Source organism: Lactuca sativa, chromosome 9 (assembly GCF_002870075.4).
Source record: "Lactuca sativa cultivar Salinas chromosome 9, Lsat_Salinas_v11, whole genome shotgun sequence".
NCBI lineage: Eukaryota > Viridiplantae > Streptophyta > Magnoliopsida > Asterales > Asteraceae > Lactuca > Lactuca sativa.
Window position 1 is genome coordinate 32,795,403 of NC_056631.2, and position 13,919 is coordinate 32,809,321.

General features: G+C 35.9%; 1 protein-coding gene across 1 annotated transcript; it reads left to right on the forward strand.

Moving 5' to 3' along the window:
- The first annotated feature begins 1,508 nt into the window (after positions 1 to 1,508).
- On the forward strand, positions 1,509 to 5,421 carry LOC111878619 (putative elongation factor TypA-like SVR3, chloroplastic). The gene is made up of 14 exons (XM_023875129.2): positions 1,509 to 1,905; positions 2,152 to 2,261; positions 2,475 to 2,678; positions 2,757 to 2,933; positions 3,014 to 3,166; positions 3,249 to 3,338; positions 3,440 to 3,574; positions 3,660 to 3,776; positions 3,859 to 4,010; positions 4,096 to 4,180; positions 4,280 to 4,374; positions 4,460 to 4,625; positions 4,693 to 4,888; positions 4,977 to 5,421. The coding sequence occupies exons 1-14, from the start codon at positions 1,671 to 1,673 to the stop codon at positions 5,108 to 5,110; spliced, it is 2,049 nt and encodes a 682-aa protein (XP_023730897.1). The 5' UTR covers positions 1,509 to 1,670; the 3' UTR covers positions 5,111 to 5,421.
- The last annotated feature ends 8,498 nt before the right edge of the window (positions 5,422 to 13,919 follow it).

The window sequence follows — 13,919 nt, forward strand, 5'->3', positions numbered from 1 at the left end:
TTTTTATATTTGGTCCCTCTAGTTTATATCGTTTAGCCAAAACACACCCAATCTCAATATTTGTGAGTTTAACTTGAATTTTGGCATAATAAGCCTCCCATTGTCCATTATACAACTTTATTATACCCTTTCCTTAATTGAGTGAACCTTTTGCTTAATTCACTTGTTTAACTTGATACTTTTGGCACTTTAACTTTTAAAATGTTATTATTTTCTTTTCTAGCTTTCCAAACTTCATACCATTAATGATATGATTTATCCTTGATGGTTTATATATATAAATCATTTTTCAATTATTACTTTATTTATTTAGTAATACACTCTTAAATTTTAGGATATTACAATGACTTATTATGGTAATGAACTTTTCATTTTATTTACATTTAGGCAACTTTTGTTTTGCACATGATTGACTATCAAACTTGTTAAATGTGTTCAAATATTACCATTGTTACCAACTATCTTAGGCAACAATGGTAACATTTAAACACATTAACAAGTTTAATGGTCAATCGTGTACAAATAAAAAAAGTTGCCTAAATATGAAAAAAAAAATGAAAACGTCATTGCCCTCTTAAGCCATCTTCACTTTTTTAAGGTGTTGTTTATAATGGATTAAATCAAGTCCAAAGCAACAATTACATATTAACTTTTCGAGACTCAAACATGATACTAGAAAAGTAAGGCATCTAATAAATCTTATTTTAAGGTTAAGATTGGTCCGAAAGTCCCCCATTTGAGCCCGATCCCCATAGTCACACTTAACATTTTAGCCAATCGCAATCTATGAACTTCAGAAATAGAACTTGAAGAATAAGTCATGGACTGTTGGAGTTTCTCTTCCTGATATGTTTATGATCTTAAACATATATTCTTGGATCTTGTGTTTAACATCTCCGATTAATTTCGTTGAACCAACAAGAGTTGTACATGCTCAAAATTGAAAACACTTGTACATATTCAAAATTGAATCGTGATGGTTCATGAGAACAAACTGACTGCAACTAATTTCGTTGAACCAATAAAGTTAAATCAAAAGTTGTTTTTAAATATAAAAGAAAAAAACTATGTAAATCATTAAAAATTGCTCTTTTATTTTGAAAAAATAACTTTGAAGGGTAATGAAATTATTTTGTTCAAGACAATTTTTTTTATAGACAATTGACCATCAAATTTAATCCAAATGTTATTCTTGTCACCGACTATCTTAAATAAAAATAATAATATGTTAATATATTGAAGAAGTTTGATAGCTAATTATGTAAAAAAAAAAAATTGTTTGGATATAAACCAAATGAAAAATTCATTGTTACCTTCATAATTCATTTTTCCAAATATAAACGATGGCTGTACCTGTGAAAGCCCAATTGAGCAACTATGCCCAATACGGCAATTCCCATGTTGATATTGGACAAAATATGAACACTGGCTCTGCAATGTGACACGACGAGAGAATATATAATCAGAGGTTCAGAGCCATACAATTTATATTATTTTTCCCAAATCATCTCCCACCTCTTCTAATTTCTCTATTACAATCGTTAAATTCCCAAACCTTTTAAACACAATGACCACCATTCACTTCCAATTACATTACATCCCTTCCATCCCATTTTGTTATCCCTCGTTCTCTGTTCATAGACTGTGAACTGAGGCCGAGCAAATTAGCAATGGAGATGGCTGTCGGAATAAACAGTTATGTCACTCCCACAGTTAACCCTAATCACAGGAACTCCTCCTTTTCTTCACCGATCCTCAGAACCCAACTCCCTGTTGGTCGTACCTTGTCTTCTTATTCTTCCTCCAACATCAAGTCTCCATCTTTTTCGCATTCAAGAAGAAACCCACTTCACAGTTTCATCAAATGCTCTGTTTCTGAAGCTGAGGCACCTGAAACTGCCTCTGGTATAATTTCATATGTATACGCTTGTTCCTCTGTGCTTGGTTGCCTTTAATTTCATTAGTTTTTTAGTTTTTAATGTTCATAATCTCGTATTTAGTTGAAGTCCAACTAAATTTTCCTGTTTATGATCATAAACATAGCTATCTTGTTATTTGATCAAGGGTTAAATGCAATAAATAGCAACATATTTTCATGAAGTGAACAAGTTTTGTGTGTTTTTAAACTTTTTGGTAATTTTTTTTATTCAGAGAAGAAGGTTGCATTGGTGAGGAGAAACGACATAAGGAATATAGCAATTGTTGCTCATGTAGATCATGGAAAGACAACTCTAGTGGATGCTATGTTGAAACAAGCAAAGGTAAGCATAATATTCATTCACTTGCATTTCTATTACTTAATTTACATGTTTATAATTTAATGATTGTGTAAATGCTAAATATAAATAGCACAACTAACCAACCTCTACTGTATGTCTTGTTAACCTAAAAATGACTGCTTTATTTAGTTGTTATTACTTGTTGGGGATATTCTCATTGTAACGAACTAATAGTCTAATACTAATTTGTTGCAGGTATTTCGTGATAATCAAGTTGTAGAAGAAAGAATAATGGACTCAAATGATTTGGAACGTGAAAGGGGAATTACAATTCTCAGCAAAAACACATCAATTACTTATAAAGATACAAAAATGAATATTATCGACACTCCTGGTCATTCTGACTTTGGAGGTGAAGTAGAACGTGTCCTCAATATGGTGGAAGGAATTATTTTAGTGGTAACTATTCTTAAAAACTCATCAATTTGTGGATTTCTCTCTCAAGAAATAGCAAAGTATTTTCATTGATTTTATCAGGTAGATTCTGTTGAAGGCCCAATGCCACAAACAAGATTTGTTTTGAAGAAAGCTCTTGAATTTGGTCATGCTGTTGTTGTTGTTGTCAATAAAATCGATAGACCATCTGCACGTCCGGATTTTGTCATCAACTCCACTTTTGAACTTTTCATTGAACTAAATGCATCCGATGAACAAGTATGTCACATGATAAATACATTTATATCTGTATCTATAATTCTATATTCTATAATATAACAATCTCATTTATCGTGTAGTGTGATTTTCAAGCTGTATATGCGAGTGGCATAAAGGGAATGGCTGGACTTTCTCCTGATAATTTAGCAGATGATCTTGGACCACTTTTTGAGACCATAATTAGATGCATACCAGGCCCAAAAATTAAGAAAGATGGATCACTTCAAATGCTTGTAACTTTTTTTTTTTTTTTTACTTCTCTCATTATGTAACTATATTATAATGGCTAATGAATGTTGTTTAACTTATATTTAGGTCACAAGCACAGAATATGATGAGCACAAGGGGAGGATAGCTATTGGACGCTTACATGCTGGGGTTCTGACTAGAGGCATGGATGTTCGGGTAAGTCTGCATTTATATTCAACTTCAACACATTCTCTATATGAGTTTTCATTTTTATAAAAAAGTTAGTAACAAAGTTTTTTGTATCAACATGATCTCAGATATGCACAACCGAGGATTCATGCAGATTTGGAAAAGTTAGCGAACTTTTTGTATTTGAGAAGTTTTACAGGGCACCTGCAGAACGTGTTGAGGCTGGTGACATTTGTGCTGTTTGTGGTGTTGGTGATGTTCAGGTAAATATGCATATGAAAGCTTTTCTATTCATGTAGAAAAATGCAAAATTGTAGAGATTAATTATTAATATATTTTTTAAATCAGATTGGGGAGACGATTGCTGATAAAAACGATGGGAAGCCATTGCCTGCTATTAGGGTTGAAGAACCAACTGTAAAAATGGCTTTCTCTATCAATACTTCACCTTTTGTTGGTCGCGAGGTATATCAAAATGATTAAATTATATATATATTTATATGCGCATCATTTGAACAATTGAACAATATATTTTCTTTTCAATTAGGGCAAGTATGTTACAAGTAGAAACTTAAGAGACAGACTTTATCGTGAGCTTGAGAGGAATTTGGCCATGAAAGTTGAAGATGGTGAAACTGCAGATACTTTTCTTGTTAGTGGACGTGGCACTTTACATCTCACTATACTCATAGAGAACATGTAATTAAGACACGTATTTATTCAATTCTACATTTCTAAAATCTTTTATTTTTTTTATTAACAAATAAAAAAATAATTCTTTTAGGCGAAGGGAAAACTTCGAGTTCATGGTGGGCCCTCCAAAAGTAATTAACAAAAAAGTGGACGATAAGGTGCTCGAACCTTACGAGGTAATAATATATACACACTCTCTCTCTCTCTCTTTTGTTATTCTTTTATTTATTTATTAATATAATGGTTTGATTATAAGTTTTTAATATTACACGCAGATTGCGACTGTAGAGGTGCCTGAAGTACATATGGGTTCGGTTGTTGAACTTCTTGGAAAAAGGAAAGGGCAAATGGTTGATATGCAAGGCCTTGGGTATGCTCAAAGTTTTCTGTCTTATATTGTTTCCAAATATATATATATATTTTTTTATAATGAATTTACATTTTCTTTTAATCAGGTCTGAAGGAACGACACTACTGAAATACAAAATTCCGACCCGTGGGCTTCTTGGATTGAGAAATGCAATTTTAACAGCTTCCCGTGGGACCGCGATTCTGAACACAATATTTGACAGTTACGGCCCATGGGCCGGTGATATGTCGACCCGTGATCTTGGATCCCTGGTAAGTCAAATGGGGAAAATACAGAAGCCAGTAGGTGTTTTATTGGAAATTTTATTTATTTTTGTAGGTTGCATTTGAGGATGGAACCACAACCTCTTATGCTCTTGCTAGTTCTCAAGAACGAGGGCAGTTGTTTGTCAAACCCGGAGCAGAAGTTTACAAAGGCCAAATTGTTGGCATTCATCAACGACCTGGTGACTTGTCCCTCAATGTATGCAAAAAGAAAGCTGCTACTAATGTTCGTTCCAATAAAGAAGTGTCAGGTAAGAACCTTTAATAACCTCTGAAGCAACTTTAACCCATGATGAAAGCTATCAACCACAACTCAAACACTAATTGTTTATAATGCAGTTGTTCTTGACACGCCGATGGATTATAGTCTTGATGACTGCATCGAGTATATTCAAGAAGATGAGCTGGTTGAAGTGACTCCAAAAAGTGTCCGAATGTCCAAAAATCCAAAGATCAACAGAAAGGGGCGTTGATCAAGATCCAAAACTGGCACTTTTGGGTGATCAACTTTCATCGTGAGGATTTTTGTGCTAAGTTTCCTCATAGTATATAGAAGATTTTTTAGTTCGTTAGAAATCAACCCGAGTAGTTATTCAGCCAACATTGTGCTTGTTGTTCTGATGGAGTTGTATATGACTATCGTAAAAAAAAACCTCAGAAATATAGTGTGTAGTGGTAAAAAGTCGATGGCAAGAGCCGAAATATGTTTGGATTTTGACTTCATAATCATATAGGTTATCCACAAAATCATATACAATTTGTGGGTAAATACCACATTACCTAATGCGGTTTTGATCCTTTGTCATTGCTATTTGAATAGGGTATCATGTATTCTTTCAAAATCAAACAGAATAAAAAACAGAGAATGACTATTTGTTAAAATGACCATAATCGAGTATGTGTCACCAAAGGTTTCCTAGTACTCTAACTAAATGACCATTCAATTCGTAAACATATGCCGTGCATCTGCAATACAATTTTTTGACATAAAATATATTTGCAGACTGCTCGTGAGATTCTTAATTAACTTCACAAAATACTTTTATTACAAGTTTTGGAACTAAAATGCAACTTTTCCACGGATAGAACCTTCGAACTTAAATTTGGTTATTCCTCGTGCAATGGTTTCACCATGAATTACTAATTACTAAATGTAGTTCCTTAATTTCTTGCGGAGACTTTTTTATTCACCTGTACGCCACGTGTAATTAACATTTGTCATTCTCAATGTATTTCTATATGCAATATGCCAAGTTCTCGTGGAATCCTTTTTTATTCTCAATGTAACATAATTTTGATATATATCAGTCGCTAGCGTTTTAACCAAAAGGACCATACTACTTTACACTTTTTTAATGATATAGGCATTGTTTAAAATGATGTGTACATTGTAACTAGGAAATCTACTAATGGGCGTATCGGTCAAGGTTTGATTTTACGTCCACATACTCCTTTTAGTTATTTGAGTACTTCAAACATTTTGAGTAATTCCAGTCAAGCTCTTGCTTCCCAAATCATCGTCTATGTCCGTTACCCCTATGTCCATCCTCGCCTTGATAGGGATATGAAAACTTGTTGTAGAAACTTTAGGTGTTGTAAAAATGGATGGGCTATACCTATACGTATCCCACATACCCATCCTATTATGGAAATATGTTATGTGATTCACCTTAAGTGTCTGACGATGAAAGGAACACCCACTTAATTAGCTTAATCACCCATGCGACTCTCTTGGGTAATGAAACAAACTCTTCCAATTCTTGATGCTACTTATCACATTATGATATGTGAAATAGTATCGTCATGCAGTCTTCCAAAAATAGGTTCACTAAGATTTCACATGATTCATTAGCTTAGTGATTCATCCCTTTTAAGACTGGATTTTAGCTTTATCCAAGTCTAAGGTCAAGTTCCCAAAAACAGTTGAAAATCTTTGAAACGTTAGTTTGTGAAACATATAAGATCACAAGTTTTAGTTGTAATAATTTTCTCAAACACAACAATTTAATATACTCAATCTAATTTATGCAAATTCATGTGAAATTACACTAATACCCAAGTCTCTATTCTTAATCGTGTTGGGTTTTCTATGCATCTATACAGTAATTTTAGGCAACGGAAGCAATTGATAATAATCCTAAGTGTACATACAACCTAGATCTATGTTTTACTATTATGGCAACCTACCTTCAAAATTATGAATTTAAAATAACAAAGGGATAAAATTACTAATCTTCCAAGTATAATCGTATATAGTTGTTATTCCTTTGCAGATCTTGGACTCTTGGGTGCTCTTTGAAGGATTTAACACCCAAAGTAGGAATGCCTCTAAAGGCTCACACCCAAAATGTTACACCCTAACCGATGGCGGAAACGTCTGGGTTGCGACGTAAATGTTGGATCACAGTTAACAACACATATTGAATAATACAAAGATTTATGTAACATTACATTCTTCTATGAATCCAATACGAGGATTTACATTGTTGACAATCTAAAAGACGATAATCACCAGAACAAGTTCTGTAAAACGTAAGTCAAAATGAAACAAATAAGCCAAACATATCGGCCAACCATTTAAAACAAAGAAGCCAAACAACCGGTCTCTACCAGGCCTCATCTGCACTGCCATAATCATACGGGCCTTACCTACGAGTCTCACCCAGTCTATACCAACGAATAGGCCACGCCCACGGGTCTCACCCCATCGAGAGCTACACATGCCTAACCTCGCCTCAGACCCCAATGGTCCTCTTCCTATAACAGAGAAATTCTCTTCGATAATATTGTCCGCCTTGCCCAAGGCACGAACTGATCCTCCTTTATACCAACAACCACTTCAACGATGGTCTATCTCAATCTGGTGAACACTACGATCCTATCGCAGACTTCCAAATTTTCCACATCTGTCTAATATCCTTGTGAATGCTACGGCTACCTCGTAGTCTTACGACACTTCCACATTATCTGCCAATCCAGTGAATGCTACGACCACTATGCAGTCTTATGACATTTCAATTGTGCCATGGTCATCACCCATGGTCTTGCTACAACTTACCCATACCGACCAAAATCGACCTTAGTCGAACCCACATCCAACTATATCCTAATCAGGTGTTCGGGTCATGCTTCGAACCCCAAAGCCTTAATCAGACAAGAACAGACAGAGAGGCCCTAACACCACCCTCGACCTGGATCCATCCACATACCCGCCATGCGTCACTATATATGTGCAACGAAACCTGAATATCCTTCCTTGTGTAATCCTTTAGACCAACGATTCTCTCCCACTTGGGCTCGATTGCATCCTTCCAATCCATAAGATTTGATGGATTTCTAATCCATCTCGCAACCTTGCGATTCAAACTGTCGACATCCTGAGCTTACAAATGCCAACGTTCCATTACTAACCAATCTTGATGATCGCACAACTCTTTAAAATCCAGATGAATATTCCCCGAAATCTCAACATGCCCGATAATCCCAATCACTTCCCATGATACAACATCAAATCCTTAAGTCCTTTATGCTGGTGACAAAGACTATAACCCTTTACTGGAACTGGCGAATCTTCACTCCAACTTCCCGTTCCCATAAGGATTTCGGCATTCTAACCATCTTCAACCTTCGCGATTATGAAATTCCCTTGGCACATCCAATGACCAAACAACCCATGCGACTACCACCTTCATCTTCTTGCTACCGCTCCTTCCTTAACAACGATAGTGATTTGGATGTTAGGTCTATATTTGTTGTGTCAAATGGTTGTGTTCGGAGTTTTTGTGTACATATTCCGATTCCAAAATGGGCCTATCCATCTTCGGTTTCATAGCTTAGTCTGTTTATATATAACGTATTATATTCTTTCTTTTGTATTGATCTTTCCGTAACCGTCCAGTACTCATAGAATAGTTCTGAATTGCGAACTGTGCTTTGTGCTTTGTTATTGAAGATTGAGCTTATTTCATTCCATATCATTCTTGTTAACTGAATTGTTTTAGCATTTCATATTGAATATAGAATCTATCGGTCTTTATCAAGAAACTATGAAAGGCTTCTTTTAGAAGGCTTTAAGGGTGGCTTTAGCTTCATAGATATTCTGAAACTTAACATAAGTCCGAAAATCTGAATGAAGTACTTGTTTGACCGGTGGTCATAATAACAAGTAAGCTTTGGAAATGTTTTGAAGTAACCGAGTATTTCTGAAAATGTTCAACGGGAAATCTCATTTTAAAAAATTTGAAAAACCTCGATCTATTGGGAAGAAATGACTTGGGATTAGAACATTTCATTAAGATCACACAAAGGAAAAATGAGATTTCGAACAGTCATGGTACAAATCAAAAAGAGTGTATCCATCAATTCAGTAGGTAAATATCTAGAACAAAAAATTGTTCACCGTCAATCCAACAATTAAAAATCTAGTACAATAAATTATTCACCGTCAATTCAGAAATGGTAGTCAGATTTTGGGTTTCACTCGAAATCATGGTGATAACAATTTCAAGATCATAAACACAAATGTTTTGTAACCTAAATCTCAGTGGTAATACCTGAGAGTCTTAAGGGTTACAATTGTGAACACGAAATTGATGGAGAATAATTGATTGGGAGTTGAATGGTTAGGAGTTTCACGAAAATCATGGTGATAATGACTTTACGATCACGAACTAGAGTTTTGTAATCCTATATCGAAATTGGTTTCGTTTCAATAATCAAGGGATTACATGGAAGATGTGATAAGATATGGTAGAAAGAAGTTGTGAAGTCGATCGTCAATTCCTTATGTCATGATGAAATTCAGAAATGAATTTCCTTGCAAACCTTTGAAAAGAAAATATTTTTGATGTTTTTTGTTTTCTGAATGCAACAATAGAGAAAATATTTTTGAGATTTGTGGAAGTTCTGAACAGAAAATACAGAAATGAAGAAAATATTTTTGAAATTTTAAATTGCGAAAAGGAAAGATAAAGAAAAATATGTTTGGATTTCTGAAAAATAAATGATTCTGAAGTCCGAATAGACAGTTACTTCAGAAGTACTCTGAAGTTCGGAATAAATCAGAAGTGAATAGTTAATTCGGATAGATTCCGAAGATCGGAACCATTCGAAATGCTACAATCACCTGCTTTATTGCAAAGACGATTCCGGAACTAAGTCAGCTTCAATCATCCCTAACCCTTGTACGATCCAATTGAAAGATGCTTCATGTAATGCTTTGGTGAAGATATCAGCTATCTGACCCGAGGAACAAACAAAGTGAACTTCAGTGTTGCCATCTTTGACATGATCCTTTATGAAGTGGTATCTTAGTGTTAGATGCTTCGTTTTTGAATGGTGCACCGGATTGTGCCATATTCTAACGACACTTTCAGAATCACAATATAAGGGATTTCTCTTTATGTTGATTCTGTAGTCCCGCAATTAATTCTGATTCCACACCATTGCTAGCTGACAAGCTTGTCATCCAGAAACTGACATCCACCTGATGTGCTCTTCCGATCAAGGCCACAACCACCAAGGTCATCATTCGAATATGCTTGCATGAAGAATCCCTAACTTGAGGGATACCATATTCTGAGTGATGTTGTTCTTTTGTGGAATCAGAATATGTTCTTCACGGCTAAGATATGAGGTTCACGGGGATTTGCCTGAAACCTGACATAATAACAGACATAAAACATTATATGAGGACGGCTTGACGTAGATACATTAATGATCCGATCATCTGAAGAAATAATGTGATATATATTGTTGGCTTGTCCAAGGAAGGAGTGAGTTTCGTTCCAAAAACCATAGGAACCTTGACCTTTGAATCACCCACCATTCCAAATTTTGCAAGCAAGGTCTTCGTGTAGGCTTCTTGGTTGATAAATATTCCTTCTGAACTCTGTCTAATGTTTAAACCAAGGAAAAAGTTAATTGGACCCATCAAACTCATTTCAAATTTAGTTTCCATTAAGTTTCAAAATTCAGATGTAAATCTTGGATTAATGGATCCAAAAATAATGTCATCAACATATATTTGAACGATCATTAAATGGTCACCATCTTTCTTCTGAAAGAAGGTTGGGTCAACATAATCTTGTTTAAATTTTGATTGTTTAAGAAAACGTGTCAGAGTTTCATACCATGCACGAGGTGCTTGTTTCAGACCATACATTGCATTGTCCAAAGTGTAACAATGATTGGGGTATTTATTATTAACAAAACCTAGTGGTTGTTCCACATAGACTGTTTCCTTTAGTTCGCCATTTAGAAATGCGCACTTCACATCTATTTGATAGACTTCAAAGTTTTTGTGAGCGGCATATGCTAGAAAGATCCGAACGGATTCAAGCCTTGCCACAGGAGCGAACGTCTCTTTGTAGTCAATGCCTTCTTCTTGGCAGTAGCCTTTAACTACCAAATGAGCTTTGTTTCGAATGACTTTCCTTTCTTTATCCATCTTATTTCTGAACACCCACTTCATACCAACAACCGAATCATTTTCTGGAGTGGGAACCAATCTTCATACTTTATTCCTTTCAAACTCATTTAGCTCCTCTTGCATTGCCTGAACCCAATCTGCATGATCAAGCGCAACTTTAAGGTTTTTAGGATCAATTTTAGAAACAAAAGAATTAAACATTCCAAATTCTAATTTGGAAAATAAAGCATTTTATTTTTCTTTTTGTTGTGCGCGTTTGAGAACCCCTGAGAAAGTGTCTCTAATCACTTGGGATTTCGGATGATCTTTGGTCCACTTTGTTAATGGAGGGAAGTTTTGATCGTAAATGGAATCAATTTCAGCAACAACTTCCTCAAATTCCGATTGAGCGTCGGAGTCGTTAGGCTCATGATCCTCCTCCTATACATTTTCACTTGGTTTAACGGTTAGTGTGGAACTCTCCCCCATAAAATGTAGCATCATTATGATGTTCAGAAGGAGATGGAGGATCGGTTGAATCCGGAATCAGTTGTTCGTTCTGAGTTTCAATGTCTTCAACAACATCATCAATTATTTTCAGCAATTCATCTTCCTGATTGTCTTTGGCTTTGGATTCTAAAGTGATTTCCTTTTTAGGTTCATCAAACAAATTCATAAAATCTTCATATAGATTCATGAGTGGAACAGTTTCTGAATTTGTTGATGGAAAGATCTCATCAGATTGGCAATTGCTCTTCTGATATTTATGTATGTAGTTGTCATTGAAAGTGACATAATAGCTTTCTTCAAATTTCTTGGATCTTTTGTTCAGAACACGGTATGCCTTTGATGTCAAAGAATATCCCACAAAGATACCTTCATTTACTTTTTCAGCAAATTTGTTCTGATGTTCCTTGGAATTGAATATCAAGCACCTAGATCCAAACACATGGAAAAATTTAACATTAGGCTTCCGATTGTTCAGGATCTCATATGGAGTAACTAGAAAACGTTTATTTATGTAATGGCGGTTCTGAGTGAAACAAGTTGTAGCTATGGCATCTACCCAGAAATACAAAGGTGGATTTGCAAACGAGAGCATTGTCCTTGCAGCTTCACAGAGAGAACAATTTCTTCTTTCAACTACACCATTCTGCTGTGGAATGTAAGGTGAAGAGAAGTTGTGGGAAATTCCTTTGTTCTTCAAAAACTCTTTTAATGCGCAATTTTTGAATACCGAACCGTTATCGGTTCTTATATTCCGAACAAGCCTTTCGTAACTGCAGCTCTGGTTGCTTGATAAAATCGCCCAACTTATAAGTAGCTTCTGATTTTTTTTTTAAGAAAGAATGCCCAAAAAAATTATGAAAAATCATCAACAATAACCAAAATATATTTGTTACCACCATTGCTTTCTATTGCTGATGGACCACAAAGATCAATATGCATTGACTCAAGTGGTTCGATGATCTTGGTATTCAAGATGGACCACAAAGATCAATATGCATTAACCATCGGGTTGGAATACCCCAGACCCTCAACCATCAGGTTGGAATGCAAACATACTATGGGTCCAGTCAACCACCAGGTTGGAATACACCAGGCCCTCAACCATCGGGTTGGAATGCCAACATATGATGGGTCCAATCAACCATCGGGTTGGGATACCCCGGGCCCTTAGCCATCGGGTTGGAATGCCAACATATTATAGGTACAATCATCCTTGGGATGGAATACCCTCGGGCCTATCCAACCATCGGGTTGGTATGCATCGGCATGTTGACTTACGTACAAAGCAGTGAAGCCTCGGCCACCGACCAAACATGTGCATATATAACAGATAATCATATAGCAGTCTACAACCAGCAAATAGATCTACAGACCACTAAGCATTGCATTATCCTAGCTACCAGAATACTAATCTAATAGATCATAACATCATAGCAACATTCTATCTACCAGGATACCGATTTAACGGATCATAACATCATAGCAACGTCCTATCTACCAAGATACCGATCTAACAGATCATAATAGTACAGTAGCATGCATAACATGATATCAATCCAATAGGTCGGCATTGGTGCCTTCGACCTGCAAGTATAGTGAGGAAACCTCACCTCGAATGTCGAAGCTCACAGAAAGAAATCCCTAGTTGCTGCCATGGCGACTCCCTGAGCTATCAGAACAAAATCACACCCAATTAGCAATTGGGTTCCAATCTATGGTCCATAATCCATACTTGGGGTAAAATGACCATTTTAACCCTGGCCCAACTTGAACCAAGACTGAGGCCCAAAACCAAAAGATCTACAAAGGCCCACTAATGGCCCGATTTTCCAAATTGAGCCCAACCCCCATATGGGCCTTATCCTAAATCCCAATAATTTCCTTAGTCCCAAAAAGTTAATTTCAGATGGTCTAAAAGGCCTAAAGCAACAAGGCGGCCCAAAGATGTGAAGCCCGACAACACAACAAGCCCAAACCCAGTTGAACGTTGTATGCGGGGCATACGTTCAGCTACGTTGGACGTACTCGAAGAAACCTGTTCGCGACCAAATCAAGGTACACATGGCTAAACTGACTTAATCCAAAATCGGTTTTTGGCTTAACCACTTAAGCACTTTGCACCCAAACTTTAGAGAACCTCAAAATAAAGCTCTTAATGCATGAAGTCGGCACTTTTATGCATTTGCATTACTTACTGGGACCCAACAACCATCTTAATCCATTAAGACCCATTCTAACCCAACATAAACATGCATGGACCAAAAGCAATGATCAAGATACCATTTTTATGAACTTATAAACTTAGAAAGGGCAAGATATAACAAACTCAGCTCCTGGAGTGACTCAAACTCAGAAGGAGGACT